The sequence below is a fragment of the Dermochelys coriacea genome, chromosome 3 (genome assembly GCF_009764565.3).
Source record: "Dermochelys coriacea isolate rDerCor1 chromosome 3, rDerCor1.pri.v4, whole genome shotgun sequence".
Taxonomy (NCBI): Eukaryota; Metazoa; Chordata; order Testudines; family Dermochelyidae; genus Dermochelys; species Dermochelys coriacea.
Window position 1 is genome coordinate 159,533,920 of NC_050070.1, and position 20,929 is coordinate 159,554,848.

At 46.7% G+C, this 20,929-nt stretch overlaps 1 protein-coding gene across 7 annotated transcripts in view; it reads right to left on the bottom strand.

The window, feature by feature from the left end:
- STUM (stum, mechanosensory transduction mediator homolog) overlaps positions 1-18,857 on the bottom strand; it is a 103,849-nt gene extending 84,992 nt beyond the window's left edge. For 2 of the 7 annotated variants that reach the window (XM_038397163.2, XM_043511667.1), the window contains exon 1: positions 18,293-18,802. In XM_038397163.2, the coding sequence (XP_038253091.1) occupies positions 18,293-18,491 (199 nt within the window). In that variant the 5' untranslated portion in view covers positions 18,492-18,802. Of the gene's footprint in view, positions 1-18,292 lie in introns of all 7 variants that reach the window. The other 5 variants (XR_006280206.1, XM_043511666.1, XM_043511665.1 and 2 more) reach the window with 5 other exon arrangements.
- Between the last annotated feature and the right edge of the window lie 2,072 nt (positions 18,858-20,929).

Genomic DNA, 20,929 nt, shown 5'->3' on the forward strand with positions numbered 1-20,929 from the left:
TGTCTCCTAGCAGCTCCTTGTCCCTTTCAGTCACGCAAGCAATGTCCTCTGTAACCATAAAGAACTGTCATCAGGAGAAAAAAGCTGATGTCTTTCCCAATACCGAGACCAAAATTTATTTACTCTGAATTTCTCTCTCTCAATCCCCTTTTACCTCCTCAGACATTAATCATCGTTTGTTTGTCAAACTCAGAGCTCAGAAACGCCTTCACTCTTTTTATTCCAAATACACATGATAAAAACATATACAATCATTGCCATTTATATGGGTGGAGCTGGCGGCATTTTCATATTTATTTAGAATGTGAGAGCTAATGTAAGGCCCCATCCTGAAAATCCTTACTTCACTGAGTAGTCTTCCTACAGCAAGCCAATGAGCTATTATTCACACTGAATAATTGGAGAAGAAATCTGGTGTAAATGAGATCAGAATCAGAGCTTGCACTACGCAGGGCTTCAGAGGGAGTTGTAACCTACACAGGCCTGGCATGGGGAAACTTGGAATACTATAGGTTTCCCTCACAGACACATGAATATGTGATCAATGGAGTCTCATAATCATTATACCACTGGCTCCACCATGCAGGGAACTGTACTAAATGACGTCTCGAGGTCTCTTCCAGTCCTATGATTCTAAGTCCTATCCCAAAGCCATGACAGAAGCCACAGAGAGGATTATAAGGCAATGGGAGCTGAGGGTACTCAGTAGTTCACAGGTGCAGTTCTTGTGACGGCTTTGTAGGTATGCAACCATTTGGGGTCCATTTGTGCTTTCAGCCAGAATTTGTGCCTAGGATTCTTAGAATCCGTTTTTCAGCCTTTGCTTGAGATTCAGAAAAGAGCTAGTCAGTTACATGGATAATGCAAATTTCCACCATTACATTACATACGGAGATCTAAACCCTCATGATTCTAGCACCCAAACTAACCACTAACTACCTGGGTATAGGAAAGAACTTTCCTTATTGGGTAAACTATATAATTTCCCATTACGGGGTTATTTGCAACTGACTATGGAACATCTGGTACTGGCAACTGTCAGTGACCGGATACTAAACTAGATGGGCCACTGGTGTGATTTGGAATGGTAAATTCCTATGTTCCCATGCCAAGTTGCCACCTACTTTTCCCAATACTGCATACCAACTAAAATGTTGAATATGCACTCGCACACAAAATCATGTTTATGGAAATGAAATTGTCATGGCAACAGCAAAGGTCTCACCAGTATTTTAAAAATAGCAAATTAACAAAACCCATTTATGAAATCCAAAATCCATTCTTTTAAGAATACATTTAAAAACAGATTTTAAAAAATGGTTTCCTATCTACACAATAAAGAAATCATATAAACTGGAGATTTTGCCTCCTGATATTGATGGATTTTTTTTTTTAAATTTAGAAAAGCAGAGCTCAGTTTCAGAGTGATCATTATTCAGAACACTTTAGGGCTTATTAGTTTCTCACCAGGTAAAATATTGTCACACAAATAATATTATGATTCATACTCAGTAAGATTAATCTGTTTTTTAACCTAATACATTTATAACAGTGTTTAATCCTGGTGTGTCTATGATTTTGTGAATCTCCATTTAAAAACCCAGTTTCTCAGGAGTTTATAACACTGCTCTGAAAATGTACTTGGCTCCAGGGTTACAGCAAAACAATACTTTGTTTAGATTGTTTTCTTTTATAAATTTTCAGTAAAATCAGTTTGGCCATTTAGGCTTTTCCTTTGCTAGACTTTTGGTCATGGTGTAACTCAAGCTTATTGCTTGCCGATGAACCTGTGTTAATTACCCTGACTATGAACTCCAGCATAAACATGCATAATGTTCGTCATGAAAGCTCATCCTAGAGTAAATAACAAAAATTTGTGTCTTTGGACAAACCTTTTTTAAAAGTATATTAGGAACAGAAAGAATCCTAGCAATGGTATTGGTCCATTACATGATGGAAATGGTAGAATGATCAATAATAATGCAGAAAAGGAAGACAAGTTCAATAAATATTTCTGTTCTGTATTTGGGGGGAAAAGATTGTTATCATTCAATGATGATAACATTCTTTCCATTCCATTAGTATCTCAGGAGTATGTAAACAGAAGCTACTAAAATCAGACATTTTAAATCAGCAGGTCCACATACTGTACCCAAGAGTTTTAAAAGAGCTGTCTGAGGAGCTTGCTGCACTGTTAATGTTGACTTTCAATAAATCTTAGAACACTGGGGAAGTTCCATAAGAGTGGAAGAAATTGAATGTTGTGTCAATGTTTAAAAAGGGTAAATGGGATCACCCAGGTAATTATAGACCTGCCAATTTGACATTAATCCTAGGCAAGATAATGGAGTGGCTGATATGAGATTTGATTAATAAAAAATTAAAGTAGGGGAATAAAATTAATGCCAATCAAGTTGGGTTTATAAAAAATAAATCCTGTCAAATTAATTTGATGTCTTTTTTTATAAGATTACAAGTTTTGTTGATAAAGGTAATAGTGTTGATGTAATACACTTAGACTTCTGTAAGGCATTTGACTTGGTACTGAACATTTTGATTAAAAAACTAGAACATTATACAATTAACATGGTACACATTAAATGGATTAAAAGCTGGCTGACTGATAGCTCTCAAAATGCAATTGTAAATGGGAAATCATCATTGAGCAGGTGTGTTTCTAGTGGGGTCCAGTAGGAATCGGTTCTTTGCTCTATGCTATTTAACATTTTTAATCAATGACCTGGAAGAAAACATTAAATCATCACTGATAAAGTTTTCAAATGACACAAAGACTGTGGGGAGTAGTAATGAAGAGAACAGGTCACTGATACAGCACAATTTGGATTGCTTGGTAAACTGAGCGCAAGCAAACAATATACATTTTAATACAGTTAAATATAAATGTACACATCTAGAAACAAAGAACATAGGCCATACTTAGATGGATGGGGGACTCTATCCTGGGAAGCAGTGACTCTGAAAATGATTTGAGGGTTGTGGTGGATAATCAGCTGCATATGAACTCCCAACTCCTTTGGCCAAAAGAGCTAATGCAATCCTTGGATGCATAAACAGGAGCATCTTGAGTAGCTGTAGAGAGGTTATTTTACCTCTGTAATTGGCACTGGTGTAACTGCTACTGGAATATTGTGTCCAGGTCTGGTTTCCATAATTCAAGAGGGATGTTGATAAATTGGAGAGGGTTCAGAGAAAAGTAATGAGAATGATTAGAAAATATATCTTATAGTGATAGACTCAAGAGGCTCAATCTATTTAACTTAACAAAGAGAAGGGGATGACTTGATTACAGTCTATAAGTACCTACATGGAGAACAAATATTTGACAATGGACTCTTCAATCTAGCAGAGAAAGGTATAACATGATTCAACGGCTGGAAGATGAAGCTAGACAAATTCAGACTGGAAATAAGGTGCATATTTTTAACAGTAAGAGTAATTAATCATTGGAACAACTTACGAAATGTCATGGTGGATTCTCCATCACTGGCAATTTTTAAAGCAAGATGGGATGTTTTTCTACTCTAGGAATTCTTTTGGGTAAGTTCTATGGCCCATGAAGTACTGGAAGTCAGACGAGATGATCACAAGAGTCCCTTCTGGCCTTGGACTCTGTGAATCTTTATGATATGTCTAAATTAGTATTTCCATAGGCGTTTGGCCTGGCCTGGCCTACACACAGATTTTGTACCAGAATCACTATTTTAGTTAGGGGTCTGATTTCTTTTTACTGAAATAGTTGTACTGCTATAACCCCTAGTGTGGATGCAGTTATATCAGTGTAAAGATTCCTTATACTGCTATAGCTTATTCCCTTCCCGTACAAGAATAGCTAAAGCAGTAAAAAAGCACCCTTATATCTAGTCCACACTAGGGGGTTTGTACCACTTTAACTAGACAAATCTCAGGCTTTGCCTATACTATAGGGCCTTTGCCGGTATAGATATACAAGTACAGCTATACCACAGAAGCCCCTAATGTAGACACAGCTTATGCCAAAAAAACCCCTCCTTGTTGGCATAGTAACACCACCTTCCCAAATGACATTAGCTATTCAAAGCACTCTTCTGTTGGTACAGCTGCATCTGCATGGGGTATTTTGCCAGCATAGCTGTGTCAGCGAGGGGATTTACACCCTGACTGACATAACTATACCAACAAAACTGTGTGGTTTAAACCTGGCCTCAGTAAAGCAGTACAACCTTTTGTGTGTAGATAAGGTAACTTGGATCAATTGTCAAACAACTGGCTCGGGTTACAACAGGGGCAAAAACCCAGCGACTATGTCTAGACTCGAGTATGTCTACGCTAGAATTTTTAGCTCGAGTTAACAGATTGCCAATTAAGTTTAGTTAACTAATGCTTTAGTACACGCTAGTCTGGATACTTGAAAAATAGTTTGACCCAGGACACAAATATTTGTGGGTTTGTGCAGAATAGCTTGTACAAACATGTTAGTGCGTTAACTGGCAATCAGTTAAATTGAGTTTAAAAACTCTAGTGCAGTTTTGCCAATCCCAAGTCCCCAAAATCAAGAGATTTAAATAAATTAAATATGAGGGATTCTTTTTATTTGCTTTCTGGATTTTGAGATGTTAGAGCTCGCATTTTCAAACTTTTCCGCAACCATGAGAGCTCTAGAACCTTACTTTCTTTGAATAAAAGCTGAGACTCTCACCTAATCTAAAGACTCCAGGTGCTGGGGATGTAAGAAAAACGCCATCTATTGCAAGAGTTTAGATGGCACTGAGAGTGTAGATAGGCCCTTTGTTGGGACAGTGTCAAATAGATTAAGATGAAGATTTAGTTTGTCTTAAAGGTCACTTGCAAAGGCGGGGGTGGGGGGAGAGGCCTTTGCCCATCTGTATAAGAAAGGTTCTTGCACATCTTCATAAGAAGGCCTAAGCAGTTTAAAAAAAGAGAGAAATAGAGGGTGAGGGAATTTTCTCCTTATATCTTAAATTAGAAGTTCAAGTTTTATGTACAGCATTTTTTCCTGAAAGACTCCGCAGACTGCAAAAACTAGTAAGTGTATAACATTAGATATACCAACAAGTGGAAACCAATTAAATGAGTGGGGAAGTGATTCTTATTCAGACTTTGTTTTTTTAACACTTATTTAACTCAAACTCTCAAAAAACATATGGGGAAAATCTCTTTGTTAAAAATTTGGCACCCTTGCCCTGATAAATGAATGAAAAAGCGTGCAATCTGCATCAGGAACCTTCAGCAAAACCAGGGAAATACAGCCTTCACACTCCTGCTATCTCTAATGCCTGGTCTACACACATTTTTTGTTCTGGTAAAATGATGTCAGTTAGGGGTGAGATCTTTTACCAATATAGTTACACCAATATTACCCCTAGTGTTGGAGGCATGTTTAATGGTGTAAATGTACTTGTACTGGTATAGCTTAGGCCATGTCTTTTGCCAGCACAGATATGTTCGTCAGGGGTATTTATCTAGGTGTCAGGAATCATAGAATATTAGGGTTGGAAGAGACCTCAGGAGGTCATCTAGTCCAACCCCCTGCTCAAAGCAGGACCAACACCAACTAAATCATCCCAGCCAGGGCTTTGTCAAGCCGGGCCTTGAAAACCTCTAAGGACGGAGATTCCACCACCTCCCTAGGTAACCCGTTCCAGTGCTTCACCACCCTCCTAGTGAAATAGTGATTCTTAATATCCAACCTAGACCTCCCCCACTGCAACTTGAGACCGTTGCTTCTTGTTCTGTCATCTACCACCACTGAGAACAGCCTAGCTCCATCCTCTTTGAAACCCTCTTCAGGGAGTTAGAAGGCTGCTATCAAATCATCCCTAACTCTTCTCTTCTGTGACTAAACAAGCCCAGTTCCCTCAGCCTCTCCTCGTAAGCCATGTACCCCAGCCCCCTGATCATTTTCGTTGCCCTCCACCGGACTCTCTCCAATTTGTCCACATCCTTTCAGTAGTGGGGGGCCCAAAACTGGATGTGATACTCCAGATGTGACCTCACCAGTGCCAAATAGAAGGGAATAATCACTTCCCTCAATCTGCTGGCAATGCTCCTACTAATGCAGCCCAATATGCCGTTAGCCTTCTTGACAACAAGGGCACACTGCGACTTATATCCAGCTTCTCATCCACTGAACTTGGGTTCTATTCCCAGCTTACCCACTGACTCTCTCAAGCAAGTCCACAACCTCTCTGTGACTCCATTTTCACCGTCTGTAAACATGGAGATGATAATACTAACCTGTTTCACGCATGGGTCGTTTGTCAATGTCTGTCAGGCTCTCTGAGATCTGTGGATGGAGGATATAGGAGTATTGCCTCCTCCTGTCTGACTTCCCATCTAGCCACAATGCTCCAGCTAAAAGTACCTTCCTTGTCCAAGTCACTTCCCTCTTCAGATGCTTTCACTGGCTTCCCCACTCCTTCTGCACAGAGCTCAAGCTCCTTATTCTGCCCTTCAAGGCTCTGCACATCTCTGCCCCCGGCAAACAGATCAACTCTCATTTCCTCGTATAAAGCCCCCTCAGGCCCAATCCTCTCCCCTGCATGTTCCTTTCTCCTCCCACACTTGACTTTGTGCTTTCCTTCATATCACACCTTGTGACTGGAATAGCCTCCTTCAAATTCACTTTATTCGTGTAGCCATGTATCACCAATCTCCTCTTCCTGCTGCCTGCTCCCACCTTCACCTTTAATCTTCCTAAAGTATCTGTCTAAATTACATTAGAGAATGAATTGCAAGAGATGCTCAGCAAACTCTGTCTTCTTGGTTGTTTGTTAAGTGCAATGTACACCTATGCCATTGTATAGACAACAGCAGGGAACAGACGTACTTTTATTCGCTCTTTTTTTCTTTTCCCATTTTGATGAAAATGGGAGGAGGGGTTGTTTGGATTTAACCAGGCCCTTCAGTGGCTGCAGGGCCAGATTGCCCATTAGGCACAGTAGGTAAATGCCTAGGGGCGCTGGCATTCTAGGGGTGCCTAAACATTCAAATTTTGCCACTCCTGGGTCCAGCAGGGGCGGGGTGGGGCAGGGCCGGCTGAGGGGGAAACAACCTCATGCAGCCCTGCTGGAATGCTCCTCAGTCAGCCCAGTGGACAGTCGCCACCTCCCAGTGGGGCTGGTGAGTGTGGCTGGGGGGCAGGGCTTGGGAGAATGGGTCTCTGGAGGGCTTTGGGGGGGGCGCTTTGGGCAGTAAGGCGGTGGGGGGCACTTGGCAGTGGGGGGGGTTGTGGGTGGCTCTGGGCAATGGGAGATCGGTGGAGGGGCACTGGGAAGTTGTAGTGGGGCTATGCGGGGAGTGCTCCAAGCCATCGTGGGCAGCAGGGGGCACCTCACAGCTCCCAGCTGCTGCGGGGAGTGTGGAAGGGCAGGGCTGTGAGTTGCTGCAGGTGACAGGGGGTGCTCCAAGCCACTGAGGATGGCCAGGGGGTTCTCCAAGCCCATGCATCTGGGGTGACACAGGTGTAAATCCAGCCCTGAGTGGCTGCACCCCAAATACTGTGGCACTGGGCTAGTGCTTGATAGCCTGAAAATGAAACTGACTAGAGAGTCACTATAATCAAGAGTAAAACTAACCAGACTACTTTCACTGGTCAGTGAAAAAAATAAACAAACAACATAAATAAAAGTATTATTATTTGTATTGGGTAGTGCCCTGTGGTGGGGCAGCTGCCCTAGACAGGTAGATGGAGCATTAAAGCAGCCCTCAAAGAGGCTGCGCAGAACCCAACCAATGGGGGGAGGGCTTGTAGAGAGCCAATCAGGAGAAGGCTTTTTGGAGCAGCCAATCAGGGCCAGGGAGGGCCACATAAAAAGGGCTGCTCAACAGAGCAAGTGGAGTTTCTCCCTGGAATGGACTGGCTGCCTTAGAGGAGTATCTTAGCTAGAGCAGTGTCAGAGGAGCAATAGGGAGCTCTAGCTTGAGGACTGCCAGACTGAGGCTCCTGGTACAAAGGGCCGGGAAGATGCTAGAGCTATGAGGAAGTGGCCCAGGGAAATAGGCGGCAGGAGTTGGAGGAGCGGCAGCATGTGGCTTCTGGCTATCAGATCCCTGGGTCAGGGCCTGGAGTAGCGGGCAGTATTTGGACTGCAGTTTACCCCTTGAAGTGAGGGGCTAGACTGAAGGCTGCAGTAGGCCACAGCAGCAGGTGGATGCACTAGAGACAGCTGGTCCCCCTGGAAGGGGGAAAAGGGAGTGGGGCACAGCCAGTGGGCTGTGCCCAGAAGAGGATGCTGTTGTCTGGAGAGCGATGTGGGTCTTAGAGGTGGAGCGGAAGTGATGGCGGTGAGACACCATTAGGGGAAGGCATACTGGCAACCAAGAGCTAATTCCCAGCACGGCCAGCAGGAGGCACTGCGGTGGTGAGTCTTGTCCCATTACATGCCCCCGATCAGGACCTCCTTCAGCTAGGCACCATACATAGGCAGATAAACCCAACTGAAGGGGTCTAATATGTAAAAAGTGGGAAAGAGGAAGGTAATAAGTATTGGGGCAGCAGTGGCCATAATGAAATACATCAGTGGGGTGGAAAACAGCTTTGAGATGTTTCTTAGACATGGGGAGAGATGGATGAAAGTGGCTATCAATGGGAAGTGAATTCCATTTAGCGCACAGCACATCTAAAACCTCAGCCCTTTCTGACCTGAGACATGGCTGGAGCCAGGAGGACTCTGTAACAAATCATTTATTGGGTGAATGTTGCCCTTTCTTCTGTACACAAATTATCTGAACAGACATTGATTTTATGAGTTTGCTTGTTATTCCACATTGTCCAAACTCTTCATGCTACAAACATATTCCAGACCCATTTGACCAGATCTTTGATCTATCATTATTTGCAATCAGCAGCCTAAGGCCTTGTCTTGACAACAGGGAACAGTTGATCTAAGCTATGCAATTTGAGTTACGTGAATAGCGTAACTCAAGTTGACATAGTTTAGATCTATTAACTGTGGGGTCTGACTACATGATGTTGACAGGAGATGCTCTCCCATCAACTCCTCTTATTCTTCTTGATCCAGTGGAGTACAGGAGTCGCCAGGAGAGCAATCTGTGGTCGATTTACCAGGTCTTCACTAGACCTGCTAAATTGACTGCCGATGCATCGATTACTGTTGGTCAATTCCACCAGTAAGTGTAGACAAGCCCTCTTTCTGATCTGACTGAAACTTTTGTAAACAGGAGGAGAGAAATCAAAGGCCTTCTCTACACTGGCAAAAATGGGACCTGCAATGGTGGAAGCTGTAGTGTATTTGAGACTCGGATGTTCTTACTACTGTCACTGTGTTAAACTAACCATGAGATCCAGCTACACTACACCTTCCACCATTGGTGGCACCAATGATGAATTACAGGTCTTCTTTTTTGACAGTGCAAATTCAGCCAGAGTTCTGTACTGAGAGTTCCACTATGAACCTTCACATGAACCCAAACGTGCACAGGTGTTTGCTTTCCACAAACTTGCTTGCAAACAAATGAAACAAAATCACTCATTTCCACATTTGTGGACAAAAATGGAAAAAATACCACAATGAGGTCCTGGGTGTAGTGCACAAGGGTTTGAAAGTCCTTTTTTCTTGTATTTGCCAGATACTAGATGTGACAATGAGAATGTTTTAAAATTCTTTGATTTAATAAACTGAAGTGCTGTTGGTAATGGGGTGACCAGACATCTCAATATTAGGGGCTTTGTCTTATATAGGAACCTAGTAACCCTACCCCACCCCCGATCCTAATTTTTCATACTTGCTATCTGGTCACCCTAGTATTGGTAACAAAGGGAGGAGACTTTGCCTTGAGACATCCATTTAATTAATATGACAGCAGAAATAAATAAGACATTGATATCATCATGCAGATTTCATTCTTCTGACTGTTGCAGGTGATGTTTTGTGCCCTTATTCAGTTTATGCATAGAGAACTCAACGGGGCTCTGTCACAGAGTTGTAATTAGAGCCCTCAGGCAGATCATCCATTTGAATAAATGGATGTAGCTCTATTAAAGTCAATGGTACTACACAAATTTATACCAGCTAAGGTTGCGGCTCTTAAACTTCAACAAGGAGACTGTAAACTGAATAAACAGTTGGAGGAGAAGAAGAAAAGAGTTGTGATCAAGAGTGGAAACATTCAGGATAAACAAGAATTGCACAGCACTAATGAAAAACATTCAGAGGGATGAGAATCATTCCCTGCCTCTCTGCATATCTGTGGGAGGCCATGGACTGCACATCCTTCAACTGGAACCTTCAGTGGTTACCTGATGGTGGCTCCCCCATCTTGTTCTCACATTATTTCAAGCTATTTCTTTCAGTTAATGCACAAAGATGCTCTCTTTAAAACCACCAAGTCTGAACAATACAGGCTGTGGTCCAAACCTCCACCCCCAATTTGAAAGGGGGTATTCATACCAGAGAATATCTCACACTTTCAGATCATTCCACTCACTTTTCATATTTCCTCCAACGCCCCTCACAGCACCATGTGTTTTAGTGGAAGAGAAATGTGGGGGGGGCACGACTTCAGTGTATTGGCTCAGGGGGAATGCTAGGGAGCCATATCCACTCCCACGCTGGCTGGCACATGGCAGCTCCAAGGGAACACAGTCTGCCAGCAAAGGGGCATGGCCAATCCCTCATCTTAGCTGCCATCTGCAGCACATGCTAGCTGGAGACTTGCCCTGTGAAATCCAGCAGGATCTGTCAGGTACTGGAACAACTTGTATAGTGGGGGTGCTGAGAGCCATTGAACTAAACTGTAAACTATGTATATAATTGAAACCACTTCAAGCCAGAGGGTGCAGCAGCACTCCCCGCGTCCCTAATTCCGGCACCTACAGGATCTGTGGAGCAGAAGATACACCTGAGGAGTGTCTCTGGCTCCTCTGGCTGCCACTCTCAGGGCTCACTAGAGCAGGATTTGGTACTGAGGCTTAAAACAGCCTCTCTTCCAGAGGTTCTTACTGCAGGATACAGCTAACTCCCATTGACTTCAGTTCAAAGTGCCTGTGAGAGAACTAGAAATAACACCTAGTTCTTAGATAATGTTTTTCAGCAGTAGATCTCAAAGCACTATACATAGCACAGCAGTATCATTACCCCAACTTACAGATGGGGAAACTGAGGCACAGGGCTAGGAAGTGACTTGCCCATGGTCACCCAGCAGGCCACAAGCAGAGCCAGAAACAAAAGCCAGATCTTCTGATGCTCAGTCCTGTGCCTGGACTCTGGCTCTCCCTTTTCTCTCTCTCTCTCTCTCTCTCTCTCTCTCTCAGCCTATATCTTCCCCTGTTCTGACCCTGAACTTGTGACACCACCATTATTTCTATGATTGTGCCTTCCATGTTCAGAAAGGCAGAGCTAGGAGAGATGCAGCTAAGGCAGATTGAAAATTCTGACCCAGAACCTCCACAAGCTTTTATGTCTAAATATTGCAGATGAATCCAAGCAGTGTAGGAAGATACGTACCTCATGTTCTGCCATGCCAGAATACAATGTGATGATCCTAAAGGTCGTATGTGGCCCGAAATTATGGCAAAGCAGGGGGAAGTGACTAACCTATTTTCATTGCCCAAAATGGAGCAATTAGCATTAACAGTGAAAAGTAAATTAGATGTTTAAAAATTCTCAGATTTCACAATCTAAGGTGATCAAGTTTGGTTTAGTACATGTTGTGGTGGGCCACAGCCCCACCCCAGTCAGGAAATGGTTAAAGAGCTTCTCTGCGCTTAATCAGCCTCAGCCCGGTGCACCTGGCAGACTTGTCAAGCCTGAAATGGGCAGGTCCTTAAAGGAGAGGATCTCAGCATAGTGTGACACTGAGAGGAGCAGGACTGTAACTCAGAGCTCTACAGCTTCTTGAAGCAGGGGATGCTGACCCTCAAAACAGCTTGCGAGCCTGGGCGGCTCTGGCCCTCTCAGAAAGGCGAAGAGCTCATACTTTTTTTTTGTCATTGGCTTCCCACGGGCCTAGGACTCTGCTTTTTGTGGTCTGAGGAATCACACTGACTTTTGGTGTGGACAACTTCCCGCTTCTTCCCCCATCCCTAGCAAAAGGGTCAATGCTTTCAGCAGTACAGCGCAGAGAGCCCTGCCCCTGACTCTGACAGGAGCAGTGCCCACCCTCTCCACAAGGGGGCAGTAGAGAGGTATAGCCTGCTACAAATGGCAGTGAATGCAGGTGAGCACTTCCCAACCCTGACACAAGAGTAAATTAGTGGGAGCTGAGAAACCCATGCACAGGAGAGACAGAAAATCCAAGCAGCACTGATCCAGAGCAGGGATGCAAATGGCTGACAGAGAGCCAGTGACAACAGGCAGCCCAGCCACAGCAGTTTCCGCAGCAACTGTTACAACCATGGGCCACTCAACAACAGCTACAAACAACCCAACAGCAGGAGCTGCTAGGTGAGATGGCAACCAGCAGAAGGACCTGCAACCAAACTTGCCAGGGCAGCTGGAGTCTGGCAGCCAGAGTGGGAGCCTGGGGCCTGTCCTCCCACCAGTACCAATGAAGCTGACTAAGATGGGGCCTGTTGACTCCCTGAGGCTTTCTGGACCATTTTTGAGTGAGTCGCAGTGGCCTCCCAATGGCCTTCAGAACCCTGAGCCTTAGTGCTGGCCGCCTCCCTGATTGGCCCAGCCTAGGCAGCCTACTGAATGTTTGACCCTGTGGGATTATACAGGTTACAGGTGCCATCCTGAACTTTCTCAATATCTGAAAAGAGATGCACTGCTGCCACTTCTGGATGGAAATGGGAGCCCAGCTTGGCGGGGGGTGGCCCAAAACAGAAGGAATGTTGCTGCTGATGGTTACGGCCAGACGAGCAGACTGCAGCCCAAGTGGCTGAGTTAGTACTGGTTGAACAGTTCATACAAATACTCCCCACTGGTGGATACTGAGACACCACCCAGGGTCTCTATCAAAGGCCATGCAGCTGATGAGAAAACTTTATGACCTCTGGGGAACCCCCTGAACTAGGGGGAAGGGACAACCTGGGGCTAAGAAGCTAACCCAGCCTGATGTGAAGCCAGCCAGATGAGACAATAGGCTCAAAGCACTACAGGGTTTCTCATGTGGGCTACTGGGACACATATGAAGAGAATGTCCCCTGGTGGACAACAGGACCCACCAAAACAACAGTCCCCATGTGGATCAATGGAACCAAAGTGCAAGGTCTGTTGGATAACACGGGGAAGATATTAAGATTGCATAGTCAATGAGCTAGCATTCCAAATGGTAGCCCACCATGAGGCATGAGAGTTGCAGCAAGCACACATGACTGGAAATGTACCATGCACACAAGAAATAGGGCCAGCCATGCCCTTTATTCCTCAAGCCATAAGTCTGAGTGCCTAGGCAAGAGACAAAAGGGCAACACTAGTAATGAGGAAACGCTTGAAGAGGAAGCAGTAACAAATACCCAACAGTAAGCAGAGATGGCTTAGGATGTTATATCGGGGTGAGATGGTGGGATCTCTTGTGCTGGATGCCCCGTGCAGCACATTTAGGCACCTACTGCTTCACATCATGTGTAGCCTGAGACATATTGCCAGGATTTGGCCAGGACAGTCAAAAGTAACATTCTTAGTGACCTTATGCCCCCGGGGTAAATTCCCATTGAAATGTGTAGGATATTACCAGCTTCATTACAAGACAGACTGTATGTAAATGAGTCAAATTTAGAGCCAAAATCTGCCTCAGATGCAAATGTACTATTCTGACCAAAGTCAACAGGAACCTGCAATGGGCTATACAAACCCCACACGGCACAATGTGGACTTAATGAGCTAAAGAGGGCTCAGGTGGTTCCAATCTGTTGCATCTGTGAGAAATGACAGGACCGGAAAAATGACTTCAGAGGAAAAGCCCCAGCTCAGCTGATGGCAGACCAAGGAGGAGAGCAAATCTTCAGTGCTCAGCTACTGAAGAGAGGGCTGACTGAAGGCAGGCACTCCCCAGCTGACAATTGACCGGTGTTCCCTCCTCAGAAAAGGGAGGGCCAGATGCTAATGGACATTGAGAGGGAATCAATCCCTTTTACCTGTGAACTCAATTCCCCTTGTTTTTGTTCATTGATTACGCTGGAATGGGAGAGACTTTGAAGTGACCTGAGTGAAGGACCAATTCACAGGAAGAGACAGATCACCACAGGCCAGGAGCAACTGTCACCAGAAGACTAACATGGCTACCACTCTGAAACCTGTCCACAGAAGGTACCTGATGGGAAGACGGCTGCTATGCCAAGCCTGGCCACAAGAAAGCACTAGTGGTGAGTCAACCCCTTCACAGAACCCCATGCACAGACATAGAAGCCTGGTATTTTTTCTTTACTGTTGCTTTTACAGCTGAAAATCCAAGTGGAAAGTGGTCCAGCCACAAAATACCATTGAAATGAGCAGATCAATGTGAAGAGGGGTCTGAATAATCTAAGGATTTTAAGAAAAAAGGACTTTGGGTTGGCCTAGCAATCTGATGGTAATACAATAGGCACAGATGCTGAGATCCAAGTCTAAGCCTAAAGCTCCCAGTCTGGCAAAGACTGGAAGTATTGTGCAGGTAGAAGACTCAGACCTTAGAAGGGAGGGAGTACCTTCTGCAAAGAATGACACTGATGAACTACAGAGGGCTTTCTGCAGGGTTTAGTCAGGGGGAAAACCCTGTACAAAAAATGAACCATAAAGACAGCTCCCCTATGCCCTCCCATGGTGGCCCAGGGAAAATGATGAGGCAATTTTTAGGGTTCTGAGTAGCTTGTAGTAGTCCCCAAATAATGTAGTCTAATAAATAAATAGGGGACAGCCTCTCCCTTGCCAGATTTTCTTATAATTCTACAGAAGGGGGGGAAGGGGTATTTTCTCCTGTGATAGAAAGATATCTTCAGAAAGATGGAAGGAAAACTTTGGTTTTCAAAATATTTTGGGGGAAGGTGGAGAAAACGTTACATGATAAAGGGTCATGTGATAAAGATACTGAGGCACTCAACTGGAGTACTTCTACATGATCCATTAATCTATGTTCTAGAAGTGGCTGAGTACAAGGAACACTAACATTAATATACCTGAAGGGTGTGATATGGAAGCATGTACCTCAGTGTCATAGTTATATAACAAAACTTTTAAAAAATTTAATGTTTTCCCTTGAAATAGATCCCTGGGTTTTTTAAAACATTGCACACGTTGTAAAGATATAAGTGAACTGTAGCTCACGAAAGCTTATGCTTAAATAAATTTGTTAGCCTCTAGTGCCACAAGTACTCCTTTTCTAGTTTGTATATGGTGTTGCACTTAGGTAACTACTTTCATTAGAGGAACTCAGTCATTATGCATGTATTAAACCATACAAACACACCTGCAAAATAGGTGTGGCAGGGTGCTATCCCTTTAAGAGCAGGGCAAGGTGGGAAAACTTTCTAGGATATAAAATAATCTCCAGATTATTTGATGAAGGAAAGACCAGCAGGGACAGCAGTAAGGATTCTACAGCCCAGAATGGGAGTTCTGAGGTATGGGTTGTTCCTGGTTTTGGTTTTTGTTAAACTGTGATTTGGCCTTGCATTCCTTGAATCCTTGTACTGCTAAGGCTTAGGGATCCATATGGCTCTGCATTGCAGTAGGCAAGTATCCCCATTTTACAAATGAGGAAATGAGGGTTAAAGCTAACATTTTCAAGAGCAGCCTCAGTTGGGGACTGTCCTACTACTAGAGTAACCAGACATCTGATATTCAAAGACATTAGCGTTCACAGCTTCCATGGACATTGTTGATTGAAGTGGAATAAGCACCAATGCGCCTCAAAGGGAGCACCTAAAAATGGAGACCAACAAAATTAATGGAAGTTTCCAGAAATGTTGACCTCAGTGGCTTGACCATGGTCACTTAGTGTAGTCAGAGTGAGGATTTTAGAACCCAGGAGTCCTAAGTGCTAGTCCTCTGCTCTAACCACTAGAGTGCACAGCTTCCAAACAGTCTGTGGAAAATCCCTGCCTAAAGAGCATGTTAACTGGTCCAAAGGGGTAGAAAGTCCTGAGAACTTTGTTAAGAATAATTACTAGATTGCTGGGTCTCTGTGCAGCCGCCACTTCAGCTGTGAACCCCACAGAATGAGCACAGGGTAGGGCAGCCAGAAGGATGCCATCTCAGTCTTGGCATCATTTCCTGGCTGCTGTAAAAATTCATATTTTGGCATTTCCATCATTACTTTTAAAAAATAAATGAAATATAAATGTAGTAGAGTGGATGCTATTAATTCCTGTTTTAACAGATGAAGAAAAAATATGCTTTCATTCTAGCAGGTGGAAAATTCTGCTGTGACTAAAATGACATTCTCCTGCTTCCTGTCTAGGCCTTGTCTGTGCTCAGAGCTGCAGGAAGTGAGACCCAGTTGAATGTCACTTGTTTGAACAAACTGACTTTTCAGAAGGCAGTTCTTTTGAGTATTAAAAAAAGCAACAGTTTATTTTTGTGCCACTTCTTAAAGGGGATGGGGGAAGCCACAGGCTCCTGTGTGTCATCATGTAGAACAATGCCAAGCAGACAAGAGTACAGAGAAGGGAGAAGGGGATAAATACATTCCCTAACTAGGAACAGGCAACAGAAAGTGAAATCCTGACCCCCTTGAAAATAAAGGGAGTCTTGCAACTCACTTCAGTGGAGCCAAGATTTCAGCCAGAGCTGGGGCTGGAGGGGGTTCTCTGATGCTGTCCTCACCCCCAATCTACAACAAAATATTGATCTTTAGTTCTACCCCTTTAAGAAGAACTTTCTGCCAGGAAAAGCAGTGACCTCAGGAGACTGATCTATAAGCACTTTCTCCACCAAAGCGCAGCAAGTTGGCAAAAGCTCCAGGGTGCCTGACCCAAAGCCCTTGTAAGCCAGGGGAAGGGATTTAGGCCCTCGGGGCTCAGCAGCCCAGGGCACAGCTCAGGCTTCTTCTCCCCCCCCCCCACCCCCCGATTCTCCCTCGCTGCAAAGGCATTTTGCAGGGGGTGACTGCAGTAGGGAAGGACCTTCTAAAAGCGCGAACACCCCCCACCTTGTGCCATTCCCGCGGCACAGACGCTGGTGCATGGGTGGAATCGAGGGCTGGTGCCTCTGGAGCCAGCTGGTCCTTCCCTGCGCTCAGCAGGGCCCTGTCTGCCACATCCCGGGGGGAATGGGGGGGGGCGGAGTATTGCGTGGCCAAGAGGCCGGGCGGGGGTTCAGCCCCAGACCTGCCTCTCTCCCCAGCGGGTTGCAGCGCTGCACAGTCCGAAGCTGGCACTGGGCAGAAAAACACACCAGGGCCAGCCAAGGTGCAGATCTTCGCGGGGTCCGAGGGAGAGGCAGCGGCCCCCTAAGAGGCAGGGGGTCTAGACAGCTCCTACCCCCGGCTTCCCCTCTTGCAAAACTAAAGTAGAAGCGACACACGCTAGACTAAGTGCCCGGAGCAGCTCCACCCCCAGCCCAGCCTGGGGCGAGCTCCCGCACTGCTTCGGGCGAGAAGGTGGCCAGCTGGAGAGGGGAAGCCGCGTGAAGTGCCTAGAGCGGGGCGGCCTCGCCCCTCACCTGGCCTCAGCCGCCCTGATCTGAGCTCAGCGAAATCCGCCTGGGGTTACCGAGCGAGGGCAGCGGCTGCCCCAGGAGGAGGAGGGAGGGCAGGGCAGGGCACCCTTCCCGCTTTCCCTGTTCGATCGGGTCAGGAAAAGTTGTGAGGGGGGTGTCCTAGGAAAGCAGCGGTAGCAGCATGCAGGCTGAGGAGCGGGGTGCAGTCCAGTCCTCCAGCCCGCTCCCGGCTCCCCCGGCCGCGATCGCCCCATCACCACGTCGCGGCCACTCTCGGCACCCACCGTGCACTTAACCGCTTGCAAAATCTGCAAGCAGCAGGGAGCAAACTGGGGCCGGAGCTTGGGGGGGGGGGGGAATCAGGGACGGGGCCTGGCTCTTGTCCGCTTAGAGGGGAAGGTGGCTCGCCCCAGTAGCAATAACAATGACCGCAAATCCCCTGGCTTCCCCCCCGCAGCCCTTGGAGCCGCGAGCCCCTCCATGCAGCCCCCCTACCCCCCCCCAGCTGCACAGTAACCCCCGTGACACCCCGTAACCCTTCCGTGCCCGGTCCAGACCCGCTCCCGTGCCGGACAGATCTATCCGGTGCCACCTGTGCACACAGTAGCCCTTAGCTCTCTCCCCGCCCCCCGGCATGAGTGACCCTGCGCCCCTGGTTTGCAAGCACAGAAGCGCCCTTGCAGTGACCCCCCCCCGCCCGGGCCCCAAGGGCAGCTCGGGGGGCTCCTTACCTAGCCCTGGCACGAAGGTGTTGAGGAACAAGCAGATGACAGCCACGGGGAACGGCATGTAGGGGATGGCAGCGCGCAGGGGTCCCTTCTTCTCCCGGACTTGCACCACCACCCCGCTGGAGGAGGCAGCGCCCCTGCTGGGCTCCCCGGCCGCCGCCGCCGCCGGGGCAGGCTCCCCTTCTTTGGGAAGCGGATCCATGGCTGGCGCGGCGCGGCGCTGGCGGAGCTCGCCCGCTGCTAGAGGCGGCCGCGCCCGAGTGGGTCTGGGCTGAGCGGGGCAGGGGGCACAGGGAGCCTGCCCGTGCCGGGAGCCGCGGCGGCTGCTGTACTGAACAAGCGCTCCGGCTCCTGAGTGCTCGGTTTAAAGAGGCAGTGCGCTGCCACACTCGCTCAGGCACACACAGTCTCCCCCCCCCCCCACACACACACACACACTTCCCAACACGGACCCTCTCTCCCACACACACCCTTTCTCTCACACGCACACACACAGACACAGTCGCTCACACACACTCTCCCCCAACACACAGCCCCTCTCCCACACACGCCCTTTCTCTCTCTCTCTCTCACACACACTCACACACACAGTTGCTCACACACATTCTCCCCCAACACACGACCTTTCTCTCACACACACACACAGTCGCTCACACACACTCTCCTCCAACACACACCCTTTCTCTCATACACAGTCTCTCATATACACTCTCCTGCACACACACACACAGTCTCACACACACCTCTCTCTGTCTCCCTCACACACTCCCCCAACACACACACACACTCACACACATACAGTCTCCCTCATGCTCTCACCAACACACACCCTCTTTCTCTCTCACATACACTCACCCCGCATAAAGAAAAGGAGTACTTGTGGCACCTTAGAGACTAACAAATTTATTAGAGCATAAGCTTTCGTGAGCTACTGTAGCTCACGAAAGCTTATGCTCTAATAAATTTGTTAGTCTCTAAGGTGCCACAAGTACTCCTTTTCTTTTTGCGAATACAGACTAACACGGCTGCTACTCACCCCACATAGTCTCTCTCTCTCACACGCACACACAGTCTTCTTCACACGCTCCCTCCAACATACACTCTCTTTCTCTCTCACACAAACTCCCCCTCACACCTACATCTAATCTCACTCCTCAGTTTCTCTCTCTAGACTAAGATAGATGGTCATGTTTAAAATTTATTAACTAAGCTGGAAAAGGGCACTCTGATTCTGAAATAGAGGTCTACATAGGGATTTAGGGTTTGTCTACACTGGCAGAGTTACCTCGCCCACAGTTACATCACCACTCAGAGAGCGCTGAAGGGAAACCGCTGTTGTGTGTTCACACTGTGAGCTGCCTGCGCAATAGCATGTTCACACTTGTGGCTCTTGCAGCGGTATTCGGAGCGGTGCACTCTGGGCAGCTATCCCACAGAGCATTTCTTCCTCTTCTGCTGCTAAGAGTTGTGGGAAGGTGGAGGGAGTCTTGGGGCATCCTGGGTCCTGTCCTAATGCCCTGTGTTGCATTGCTTTGCAGCCCAGCAATCTCTGTGCTTCTGTCCGCATTTGGCACCATCTTTCAATGGTTTATGTACTGCGCACTCTGCCTCTTCGGTCGGCAGGAATGGATCCCGTACTGTTTACCAATATGCTGCTCGCTCTCACTAACACATCGTGAATGGCAGTGGAGTTATTCCTTAAACTACAAAGACAAGAGGAGTTTGACATTGATCTCGCCACATGTAGTAGCTACAACACGAGATTGCTTGTGACATTCACGGAGGTGCTGACCACAGTGGAACACCGGTTTTGGGTTCAGGAAACAAGCACTGTGTGGTGGGATCACATCTTGATGCACGTCTGGGATGATGAGCAGTGGCTGCAGAACTTTCAGATGAGGAAAGCCACATTCATGGGACAGTGTGATGAGCTCGCCCCAGCCCTGCAGCGCAAGGACACAAGAATGAGAGCTGCCCTGTTGTTGGAGAAGCGCATGGTGATTGCACTGTGGAAGCTGGCTACTCCAGACTGCTATTCATTGGTCGCTAACCAGTTCGTAGTGGAAAAGTCGACCGTTGGACTTGTGTTGACAGAAGTGTGCAGGGCCATTAATCACATCCTGCTCTGAATGACCGTGACTCTGGGCAATGTGCGTTACATTGTGGATGGCTTTTTTCTGTAGCTACTTCACATTGACCCTGTACTGCAATGTGTTTCATTCATGGCTCCTTTCTGTCATGCACTGTGAAATCTGTCTGTAGGTATCATAATTCCTACATCTGGAGCGCAGCTGAGACTGGACAGCCTTCTCTCCCCAAATGGTGATGAGGTCCACCAGTTCGGCATTGCTCTAGGTGGGGGATCGCCTGGTGCGTGGAGCAGGCATGGTCACCCGGAAAGATGTGCTGAGACCGCTGCATACGTCACCAAACAAACAGGAAAAGGACTTTCAAAATTCCCAAGGAATTTAAGGGGTGGGGCTCACGGTTGGTCACCTGAGGGCAGGGCAGTAGAGTTCAAACCGATGACCAGAGAAGCGTGAACAGGCATTGTGGGACACTTCCCAGAGGCCAATTGTAGCGGTGTAATCGACCAAGGTGTCTACATGGCTCTTGTTGAGAAAAGCAGGCCCACTGTCA